The 12188-nt window shown below is 38.4% G+C and overlaps 1 protein-coding gene across 1 annotated transcript in view; it reads right to left on the bottom strand.

The window, feature by feature from the left end:
- Nucleotides 1-12188, bottom strand: part of DCHS2 (dachsous cadherin-related 2) — a 253461-nt gene that overhangs the window by 86655 nt on the left and 154618 nt on the right. The window contains exon 4 of the mRNA XM_035023252.1: nucleotides 10321-10552. Coding sequence (XP_034879143.1) covers nucleotides 10321-10552 — 232 coding nt within the window. The remainder of the gene's footprint in view (nucleotides 1-10320; nucleotides 10553-12188) is intronic.

Genomic DNA, 12188 nt, shown 5'->3' with positions numbered 1-12188 from the left:
TGTCCCCATTTTCTGTAGCAGTTCCTTATCTAACATGATTTTAAGTCCTTTCCCTCATGGTTCATTTCTCCTGAACATGCTCCAAGTTGATTGGTGAACACATGGTTCCAGCTACAATCTAACTATTACAAAAAAGAGTATAAACACTCTTTATTAGAATACTTATAAAATATTAATGTAACCAAGTATTATTACACCAGCTATCACAGCCATATTAAAATTTGGGTTCATACTGATTTGGTGATCCACCAAAGCATTCGATAATTATCACATAAATTTCCATGTCAGATTGTTCCCATCTGTTATTGATGAGCTTTAAAAATTCTTTATTATTAAAGTCTATGCTTGGTTAAAAAAAGAACTCAAATAATACAAAAGTGTCTCCCTTGAGAAATAAATGAAAAGTCCCTCTCCCCTCCAGTCATCCCCACTCCCCAGGTATATATTCTTCCAGAGTTGACTCAGTTCCAGTTACAGAGAAATTTTTTTTTTTTAAAGATTTTATTTATTTATTTGACAGAGAGAGACACAGCGAGAGAGGGAACACAAGCAGGGGGAATGGGAGAGGGAGAAGCAGGCTTCCTGCGGAACAGGGAGCCCGATGCGGGGCTCGATCCCAGGACCCTGGGATCATGACCTGACCCGAAGGCAGACGCTTAACGACTGAGCCACCCAGGCACTCCTACAGAGAAATTGTTTAAAGGTTTCATTTTCCACTCTTGATGATGACAATGAAAAAATTAATGTCTGCCTCAACTAGACCACAACTTGGTCTTCCTGACTCCAGAGGACTCCTTCTGAACCATTTTTCATACTTGTATTAGAATAGTCTTCCTAAAATCCAAGTCTAGACATGTTGGTGCCTCCCCAGAGTTTCAGGGTGAAGTTCAAATGCCTTCTCTATATTGACCAAGTTGTTGGTAAATGAGCCCTTTCCACCTCCATAGCCCGTCTCTGTACAGCCCTTTTTGCTCCAGACACAGTGAACTATTTCTAATTTCCAGGATAGACCTTGCTCTTGTGCTCGCTTCGGCAGCACATATACTAAAACAGGATAGACCTTGCTCTTTTCCATTTGGATTGCTGTATCCTCTTCCTAGAACAACTTCTTCATCTTCTCTGACTTCTAGTCACATTTTGAAGTACAGCCCAAGTCTTGCATGGTGTAGGTGACCTGCATATACCCTCTACTTTGCTTTAGATCCACCTTCTATGATCCCACAGTGGCCTGCATACACATGCTTATCATAAGTCTAACATGTATTTTAATTAACAGTTTTGATCTCTTATTCATTCATGTATTCCTTAATTTACTTAGTGATGTATAAATAAAATCAAAAGACAACATTTTGAAAATATATAAACGATAATTTAGTATCCTAATAATAAGAGACGTGGCAGAAAGGGTTGAGACATGGTCTGGAACTAAACAGACTCACGAACAGTCTGCAGGAGGGAGGGACAGTGCCAGAAAGGAGAGGGAAGACCCCCACACCAGGAAGCCCTCACGGGAAGGATGAATCCCCGTAACATTTGGCTTTGAAAACCAGAGGAGCTGAATTTCATGAGTTCTTATAACCAGTGGAACTTAAAACCCGGGATTTTAAAAATTAGCAGGCTGGGATCTGGGAGAGATGGAAAGGTGAGAGGAAACTGAGTCCCCACCCTTAAAGAGACAGCACAAGAAAAAAATGAATGGTTCAATCCATGTGGTAGATTAATACAATAGAATGTTAATGTGGCATCTAAAAAGAATGAATATACACGTTTTCATCTAGAAAGATTTTACATGCTACATTTTATATGGGAAAAATATAGAATAATTTGTAAAGTATCATAAATATTAACACATACTTTATTTGTACCCCCCCCCCCACAAACACACACAGAAAAATATGCATGCTGGAAAACATGGAAGGATCTGAACAATGATCAAGAGAGGTCATCTCCTATGGGTTGAGATTATGGGACAGTTCATTTTCTACCTCTTATATTCCTATTGTTTTAATGAGCATATGTGCTATGGACTGAATTGTGTCCCTTAAATATTCATATGTTGAAGTCCTAACCCCCAGTATGGCTGCATCTGGACTAAGTAATTAAGGTTAAATGGGGTCATAGGGGTGGAGCCCTGATCTTATAGGATTAGTGGTCCTCATAAGAGGAGACATCAGAGAGCTCACTCTCTCTCCACCATGTGAAAATAGAGAGGAGGCAACTGTCCACAAGCCGGGAAGAGCTCTCAGCAGGAATCAAATTGGCCAGTACTTTGATCTCAGACTTGTAGCTTCCAGAACTGTGAGAAATAAATGTCTGTTATTAAGCCATCCAGTCTGTGGTGTTTGGTTAGAGCAGCCTGAATGGACTAAGACAATATGTTAACTTTGTAATTAGAAATATATATATATTAAAATATTGAAATATCCAGGAAAAGAAGATATGTTTGTTACAAATATATATATATATATATACATATATATTCTACCTTCTTATATAGGAAATGGATACAATAGTGAAGACTTAGACTGGACATTAAAATGTGTGTCTTGAAAAATAACTGCCCAAAACTCTTCTCTAAACATGGGATTCTTATTATATAAAAAGTTTCAAGGATATGTATCAATGGAAATTTTAGAACCATCAAATGAATATATTTAGGAGACCTGTATTCAATTCAATGAATTGCTGAAGTTAAATCATGCTTTATAGAAATTATATAAAACTGTTTGAACATGTGATTCCCAAGATACAAACAAAAATTATGTTATAAATACTCAAACTACTGGCAAATGTACCACAATAACATACAGTAAATTGTGAAATCTCATAAAATAAATATCTGTACTATGGTTACACTGCTATTTAAAAGCATATTATCTCTGGTGAGAATCATCTATTTAATGATCCCCACCCCCAGATGAAAGATGAGCAACCGGATATTATCTCCATCCTCATGCTTTTATCTTGATGAAGTCCCAATAGTTCATTTTTGCTTTTGTTTCTCTTGACTTTAGAGACTTGTCTTGCAAGAAGTTGCTGCGGCTGAGGTCAAAGAGGTTGCCGCCTGAGTTCTCCTCTAGGATTTTGATGGATTCATGCCTCACATTTAGGTCTTTCTGAATCCAGCATTTTAAATAAACTGAGGTGTCTATTAAAAGTTGAGGGGCCATGGGTGCCTGGATGGTGCAGTTGGTTAAGCATCCGACTCTTGGTTTTGGCTCAGGTCGTGATTTCAGAGTCATGGATCAAGCCCTGAGTCAGGCTCTGCTTGGATTCTGCTTGAAACTCCCTTGACTATGCTTGGATTCTGCTTGAAACTCTCTCTTCCTCTCCTTCTGCTCCTCCCCACCACTCACATACTCTCTCTCTCTCTCTCTCAAATAAATAAATAAATCTTAAAAAAAAAAGTGGAGGGACCAGAATAGATTATATATTATATAATATTATATAATATTATAAATATTATATATAGCTCTATAATACATATTACTTATAAATATACATATTTATATATGTAATAAATAACAAGATGGTCAATAAAATGAATAGCTCTGTTTGCCTATATATTTGTCAGCTTAGAATTTATGGGTTTATATTTTCATATTTTAAAGTACAGTGATTACTTGGCTCTCATTTTTTCATGACACTTGCAAATTATCATTAACCAGTTATCATTAACCATTGTGGTACATTTGTCAGCAGGAGACAAACTTTAACTTTAGAAAAATAGAAGTTGATTAATTTACTGGCTGTTCACGAGCTCTGCTTATTTTATGTTTGAATTACTGAGTACTTGGATTTGTACATACAATTATAATGTGCAATAATGTTTGTCTATGCTCTTTATCTTGTCACTTCTTATTTAAATAGAGGAAAATGTTAGGATGAAATATTTTTTAGTTGACAGACTAATAAAAGAACTTAAAGACAAAGGTCCTCTCTTAATTAAAATCTAATATACATATAATTCTACTAATTAAGAAATACTGACTTTCAAAATCCAATCTCCTGAAAAAGATGAGATGCTCTTAACCAAGATTGTCATTCATAGTCAGAAAATAACCTGTGGGTCGTTACTAGACTTACAAACTATGGGACAGTTAAGAACAAAAACAAGTACAAGAAGCGTCTGGGTGGCTCAGCTGGTTAGGTATCCAGCTCTTGATCTCAGCTCAGGTCTTGATCTCAGGGTCTTGAGTTCAAGCCCTGCACTGGGCTCCATGCTGAGTGTGGAGCGTACTTCAAACAAACAAACAAACAAACAAACAAACAAACAAACAAGCACAAAATCATGACCATCACCAAACATGGAGTCTATAAGTTTGGTTTTCTCAAAAACAGAGACAGACCAAAAACTATGGGATGTCAATATCAATATCTTATTGGTTATTGGTATTTATGATGCCTTTCCTATATTCAGTTTGTGAGAATATAGAAACTTATTCAGTAAATAGGTGACATTATGCTATTTATTTCACACACGAATCTGGGTTACTAAGTGGTAGTGGCTGAAAGGAATGGAACAGACTGAAAATTTTGTCTCGTATCAACAATGAAAAGGATTCTTAAGAGAAACATACCCATTTTGGAAGATTCCACCAAATTCTACGTAGTCAGTTGAGAAGAGCAAATAAATCAGGAGATAATTTGGTATTTCAAATAGGCTTATATAAGAAGCCACAATGAAAGATCACTTTTCTACCTTATTTAGTTGAGACAATGAAACCTCTATTTATCTTAGCTTTGTGTTTAGTTTAAAAGGAAAAAAAAAAGACATAATAATGGAAAGAGCCTTAAAAGGGAAGTCCAAGAAGTAAATTCAAGTGTCAGGGTTGTAACAACAAATCCCTCAGCAAGTCACTAATACTCTGAGGGCCTTTCTTTTCTTAATTTGCAGATGGGCACAAAAGCATCCGCTTTGCTTATGCCATAAGTTGATGTAAGGCTCAAACAGGCAATATATGGAAACAATATTGAAAGGTGTTATCATCTGAGACAGAGCAATAAGGGAGAGATGATGGGTCCAGGAGAGGGTTTAAGTCCGATTCTGCCATTTATTCACCGTGTATCCTTAGGCAAGTCACTGAATCCCTTTCAGCTTCGATTTCTTCCTCCACTAAATAAGGGAGCTGAATTGTAAGGTTCCCAAGAGTCTGTGATCTTATACTGGAAAAACTCATAAGAAAACTCTCTAATATGCTTTTGTTTCCTACAAAAGCAACACACACTGATTAGGTGTTCATGATTAATTTCAGTCCCTGTCTTAAAAATAAAAGGAAGTCATTATTATTTTTTTTTTTGGCCTAAGTAGGCTCACATCCCTTATGGAATGAGATGTGGTTTTAATTTATTAGCTACATATCAGAATGTTCTAAATGTAGGAAAGTGGTAATCACGAAGAATTATGAGATCGGTACATGATATGAAATGTGAGCTTAAAACTAACATTAGAAAAAGATCTGCCCTTGAAATAAAGAAAAATAGAGTCTGTGCTACATTACTCACAGCCCATGTTAAAATCCACGCACCCTGTACAAACAAAAGGTTACAACCAAACAAGGAGGCGTAGCTGCCTTTAACTCACTCACTTACCCTTTTAATTACTTGTTCTTCTGTAATGCTAAACTTGGATTTTGTGTACACCACAACTAACCATAGAATAGACAATAGGCAAAGCAACATAAGCTTTCGTTGTAAGTTCTATGAGAACAGGAATTTTTATCTGTCTTACTGACTGATGTATCCCAAATACTTCAAACAGTGCCTGGTACATAATAGGTATTGAATAAATATGTCTTGAAAGGATGAACTTGCCTCCATTTTCTGCCTTGAATAGATAAGCTACACTCTTTAGAACTTTGACTTTTCTTTATATCATTAACTTGCTTCTATGAAGAGAGGCAAACCAGAAGAATTTAACTAAAGGTAATCCTAGCAAAAGAGGTAGTTGGGGACGCCTGGGTGGCTCAGTTGGTTAAGCGACTGCCTTCGGCTCAGGTCATGATCCTGGAGTCCCGGGATCGAGTCCCGCATCGGGCTCCCTGCTCAGCAGGGGGTCTGCTTCTCCCTATGCCCTCTTCCCTCTCGTGCTCTCTGTCTCTCATTCTCTCTCTCTCAAATAAATAAATAAATAAATCTGTAAAAAAAAAAAAAGAGGTAGTTGGGCTACTGCAAATGGCCAACACAAATGTTTGAAATCAGACACCTTAAAATAATCAGAGTTAGCAGTAACATTCGCTTCAGTATAAAATTACTAAATAAATAGGACGAACAAAGGAGCTAAAGAACTACTCTTTTCATGCTACTAAAGGGAATACTTCAAACAACATAAGAAAAAAATCTACATACAATTCATAAAATGGGATTAAAAACATAAAAAGAGCTATTAATAAACATGACTCTTGTATTTCCTTCTTTTAAAACTCAAAACAGTGTGGTCGGCCTCGTGCCCACATCAAAGGAACCCAACTAACTGAGAATAAGAGAGATGAAGGCTCAGTTCAATATCTCTCCTGGTGCCTAAGCACATTTTACAAAAATGTTCTTTGAACCAACAACAAACTTAGAAAACCAGAAACAGAACAGGAAGATAAACCCACAAGAGAAAACAACCATGACATCACCACACCCCCTTCCAGTTTTCTCCAAAACATTTTTCTTACCAGATGAACACAGAAAGTCAAAGAGCTCTATTTTTAAAGTGTGAGTCTTGATTGTGGCACAAAGAGATCAATGGGCAAACTCTTGTCTTCAGAAAAACATGAGCCTATAGCACACAAGGTGCAAGTTTAGAAAACAGCATGTCTGACAGAGGAAGCATCAAAATGAAAGGATGAATGAACCGGTGAACAAACGAATAAATGTCTCTAAGCGAGATTCCTAAGAGTAATTCACGAAGAAGTGACAATATATAAATTAGCTCATTGATTCTCAATATTCTTCTCATATAATATAAAACGATACAGCTATACATCTATAGAATTGTATAACTATATATAAATGCAAATATATTTAGTATACTTGGCATATATATCTAGAAAAGTGCTAGCCAGGTGGAAAGGGTTTGGGAGAATTTTGAGGAAAACTGGGGGTGAGCCATAGTGTTACCTACCACACTGTGATGCAGAAAGAAGATTTTAAATGAAATTTTGCTCTGTGTTATCAGTGACACTCTCTTGCAGTTTCTTAAGAATTTGTAATAAGGATTTAGGGGCGCCTGGGTGGCTCAGTTGGTTAAGCGACTGCCTTTGGCTCAGGTCATGATCCTGGAGTCCCGGAATCGAGTCCCGCATCGGGCTCCCTGCTCGGCAGGGAGTCTGCTTCGTCCTCTGACCCTCCCCCCTCTCATGTGCTCTCTGTCTCTCATTCTCTCTCTCTCAAATAAATAAATAAAATCTTTAAAAAAAAAAAAAGAATTTGTAATAAGGATTTAAATCACTTTTCAGTTATTTCTAGATGTCACTTATTCATTCATTCTACAAACACCTATTGATAGAGGCAATTTCCTGACACTGCAATTACACTGGCAGCTTCGGTAAAGACAGACCTTTTGGCAGAAGCAAGGAAGTCCAGCTTTCTATAGGTCACAGCAACAACAACAATGACGACAAAAAGCAGATCCAGAAGAAGAAAACCATATCCCAGTACAGCTCCTTGTTCTACTCTTCGAGAACATCAACAGTTCAATTAGCTTTCTTGGCATGGCCTAGAAGCCTAACTATTACGTACGATACAGAAAATGTATTCGGAGTTGCGGTCAGCCAACAGATGAACTTGAATTCAGCTGTTCCAACTGAAGACTGCCTGTTCACTAGGCAACTTTTCCCCATAGCTAGTTGTGATGCTGTTTATTCTCTTCTAAAGGTTAAAGTAAAGCGTTACCAGGCCTCATGAATTTCCCATGAGTTGCGATTAAGCGCAACCAAATTCTGAGCACTGTTAGAAAAATGTCTTCAACCTAAATGAACCGGCATCAAAACTGCCAACAATAATAACCCACAGCTACTTCCATTATGAATTTGGTCTTTGCTTAAAAAAAAAAAAAAATACCGTGATACTTCCCTCGATAATGACCCACATAAAGCGTTCTCCTTGATTAACAATGGCATTTGTCCTATAGCCCACGCCAGGAATGGAAGCCAGCAGAGCAGCAAGAGATCTCTTCTTTTTTCTTTTTTTTTTTAAAGATTTTATTTATTTATTTGACAGAGAAAGACACAGCGAGAGAGGGAACACAAACGGGGAGTGGGAGAGGGAGAAGCAGACTCCCCGCCGAGCAGGGAGCCCGATGCGGGACTCGATCCTGGGACTCCAGGATCATGACCTGAGCCGAAGGCAGCCGCTTAACCAACTGAGCCACCCAGGCGCCCAAGAGATCTCTTCTAAAAACAGAACACAGTACAGCTCATTCTTCAAGACCTTCCAGGGAAAACCAGACGATGAGCATGTTGATGTATTTTAAAAACAATCTACTAAATGCTTTTAGATCCTGTGTGCTGATAACTGGCTGACCTATATATTTTTGACAATGCTAGTGTCCTAGAGGGCCTGACAATTTGACAAGGAGGTTAGACGGATTTTGAAAAAACCAAGATAAGCAGACTAAATTTCCTAAAAAAAAAAAAAAGTATTTTCTTCTGATCTTTGAAACGTTAAAGGAGCCATGTCAGTGGATTATTTTGAGCAAGGAAAGTTCTGCCTTATTAAGACTGCCATTGTAAACAACTAGTCCCCCAGCCAGTCACACACATCAGATGCAAGTACACCTTCCAAGCAAGAAGCAATGACTCTCCATCTACTGGGGCTGGGTTAGAAGCCAAACTAACATGGTTAGATTTGCTGTGTAAATCATTGTTTGTTGCTAGCGAAAATGGTTGCTGCAGAGGGTATTGTGAAGATCCAATAAAGACAATGTACACAAAATACCTATATAGCACCTGACATTATCCTCATCACAACAGAAATGCATTCTACCTGTGCTCAGGTCAGGTGCTTTAAAGAAGAAATAAAATGTCAGAGATATCCTCACTCCTAGGTTCACAACAGCCAAGCTGTAAAAACAACTTAAATGTCCATCAACGGATGAATGGATAAAGAAAATGTGGTACATACATACAATGGAATAGTATTTGGCCTTAAAACAGAAGGAAATCCTGCAAAATGCAACAGTATGGATGAACCTGGAAGATACTGTGTTGAGTGAAAGAAGCCAGTAACAGAATCACAAATACTACATTATTCCATTTACATGAAGTCTCTGAAATAGTCAAAATCATAAAATCAAAGACAGTAATGGTTGCAAGAGGCTAGCTAGGAGGGAGAGATGGAAATTGCTACTCAGTGGGCATGAAGTTTCAGCTAAGCAAGATGAATAAGCTCTAGAGATTGGCTGTACATTACACCTGCAGACAACAATACTGCATTATATACTTAAAAATTTGTTAAGACGACAGAGCTCATGTTAAGTGTTCTTACTACAATGAAGTAAAATTTAATTAAATTTTTTTAAAAGAAGGAGAAATGTAAAAGAAAAAAAGTCATTGTGTGTTTATTTTTGCAGCACCATTTTGGGACCAGAACATCTCCAATATCTCAAAAGTATTACAATGTAATAATATATACTTGAAATTTTAGATTTTCCTGTAATAAACTATTTCAAACATTACTTTGTTAACAATAAACCAATAAGAAGGGGATGATAACCTCCTAAATTTTGATTATTTCTAAAAGACTCAGTTTATCCACTGGACTTCTTTGGCAGATATGCAATTGCTATATTAGAGAAGTAAAAGGAGCTTTGGGTATCATTTTAAAAACAAGGAAGCTAAGACCCCAAAACACTAGGGAATGCCAGACCTAGTACAAGAAAGGGATCTACTTTGGATGTCCACGCAATGCTCTTTGCACTAAATTATCTCTTAATACACTGAAATCATGGAAATCACCCTTAGATGGCAAGATCATACGAACCGAGTGAATGAACATTTGCAAAATAAATACTATCAGCCAGCTGTTTCTCATAATTTACTGCCTCTAATCCTCTCAAAACCTTGCAACACAGGAATTAATAGGGCTACTTTTAAGGTAAAGAGACTGAGGCCAATAAAGATTGTAAGACCAGTAGGAGACAAGGCTCGAACTCAGATCCGGGTCTCATGTAATCACAAAACCTTGGATCTTTACAATATACCTTGCTGCCTTCTGGCAAGTGAAGTGAGTCCTGCAACATCCCTGCTAATAAAAAAAATCACTTTGGCCAATTTTCTGGCTGTAAAGTGGAAGCTGTTGATTTCAGAGGAAAATTGTTCCAAGAGCACACACCTGTAGTGGAGTCGATGGTAAAAAGGGATGACAGGTCTCCCGGAATGAGCTCATAAGCCACTGTTCCGTATATCCCAGAATCCCTGTCAGTGGCAAGAACATTGATGATCTCGGTGCCTGGCTGGGTCTGGCCGCTAATGCTCATCACGTAGGTTGACGGGTTAAAGACAGGTTCATTATCATTCACATCCTCCATTTCCACACGAACAAAAGCTTGCGCGCTTAGTCCACCCTGTTGGATAAATGAGAAGTGATTACAAATGGATTTCTCCTGAACCCTGAGATGCAGAATCATTGACAAAGATCCTAGAATAGAATTTTAAAACAACAGAAAAGATAGATATTCATTTTACTTTTAACCGTGAGATATGAGTTCACATGTAATAGCATGGTATCCGTACTTCAGCACTGATTTTTTTTTTTTTTTAAGATTTTATTTATTTATTTGACATGCACAGAGAGAGAGTGCACAAACACGGGGGCGGGCAGGGAGAGGGAGAAGCAGGCTCCCCGCTGAGCAGAGAGCCCAATGTGGGGCTCGACGTGGGGCTCAATCCGAGGACCCTGGGATCATGACCTGAGCCGAAGGCAGACACTTAACCAACTGAGCCACCCAGGCACCCCATTCAGTGCTGATTCTTAAACATGAATGAGATTAGCGCTTAAAACTCCTATGAAGCAATAATTCCACACTACAGGCCAAAGATATTCAAGGCAAGTTCTCCTGTTGTCCAAAGAGGAAAAACAAACAAACAAACAAACACCAAATACTTTTATCCCTAGGATAATTTTTAAGTGCTAAAGAGGAAGGGTAAGGAAATTTTGGAGGAAGACGTAATTTAGAAAAGATTGTCAGTCTTTACTCTCCTTAGAAGGCAGAGTAAAGACTGACCTATGTGAGGGAGCTAGACTTCAGTAATCTGGAGGAAAAGCATAACAGATAGAGGAAAGAGCAACTGCAAAGGCCCTGAGGCAGGAGTACAGCCAGGCCTGTCAGGGAACAGCAAGGAAGCCAATGGAGTGATGTCAGGATGGTAGGGGCAGGTCATGCGGAGTTCCATAGGCCTCTGAAAGGAGGACCTATTGGAGGGTTTTGAGCAGAAGAGAGGCTTGAATTGACTTAGATTTTAACTGTCACTCTAGCTACACCGTTCATAATAAACTGGAGGGCAGCAAGGGTGGAAAGAGGGAAACCAGTTAGGAGGCTACTGGAATCATCAAGTCTGGAGTGGATGGTGGCAGTGGAGGTACTGATCCTAAATATCTGGGGCCAGATTTGTTTTGGAATTCTGAATTATTCAAGTTTTAGAAAGGTAATAGAGGGCATAAAGCAGTAGTAGTAGTAGTGAGAAGTAGATCCCATACTGTTTATTCTGTGTTGCCTCCAGCTAAAAATCAGGAGAGGGGAGAGAATACAATAGAAGAAAATAATCCTCTGCAATTTTTACTTTTCTAAAGTAAAACATGTGTTCCTACTTTAAAGCACCATTTTCCATTTCTGTCTGGTACATTTGGATACTTTCATCTTTGACAAAAATCCTTGGTAAGTCACAACAGCCTGGGCTTTCTCACTCACTTCTCTCTCTCTTTCTGTCTCTCTCTTGTTCTCCCTCCCTCCCTCCCTCTCCCCCCTACAGTTCAGGGATGCACTGAGCAAAGAGGAAAGAGGATTCTGGAGAAGAAAGGTTTGGCAGGAGGCAAAGAGAGGCCTGTGTAAGAAGCACATGCTTAGAGTGAGGGAGGGCAGAGAGTATTGTTTGGGATAACAACAGACCTGGAAATGGTTCTCATGCTCTGAGGTCCCAAGTACCCTAGACATTGGGGACTAAAAAACAATGGGGAAATACAGCTTCAAAAATAGAGTGGTT

Source organism: Mirounga leonina, unplaced genomic scaffold, assembly GCF_011800145.1.
Source record: "Mirounga leonina isolate KUSES-001 unplaced genomic scaffold, KU_Mleo_1.0 Mir_176, whole genome shotgun sequence".
Lineage (NCBI taxonomy): Eukaryota > Metazoa > Chordata > Mammalia > Carnivora > Phocidae > Mirounga > Mirounga leonina.
Note: the sequence above shows the minus strand (reverse complement) of the source record. Positions and strands in the feature narration are given on the sequence as shown.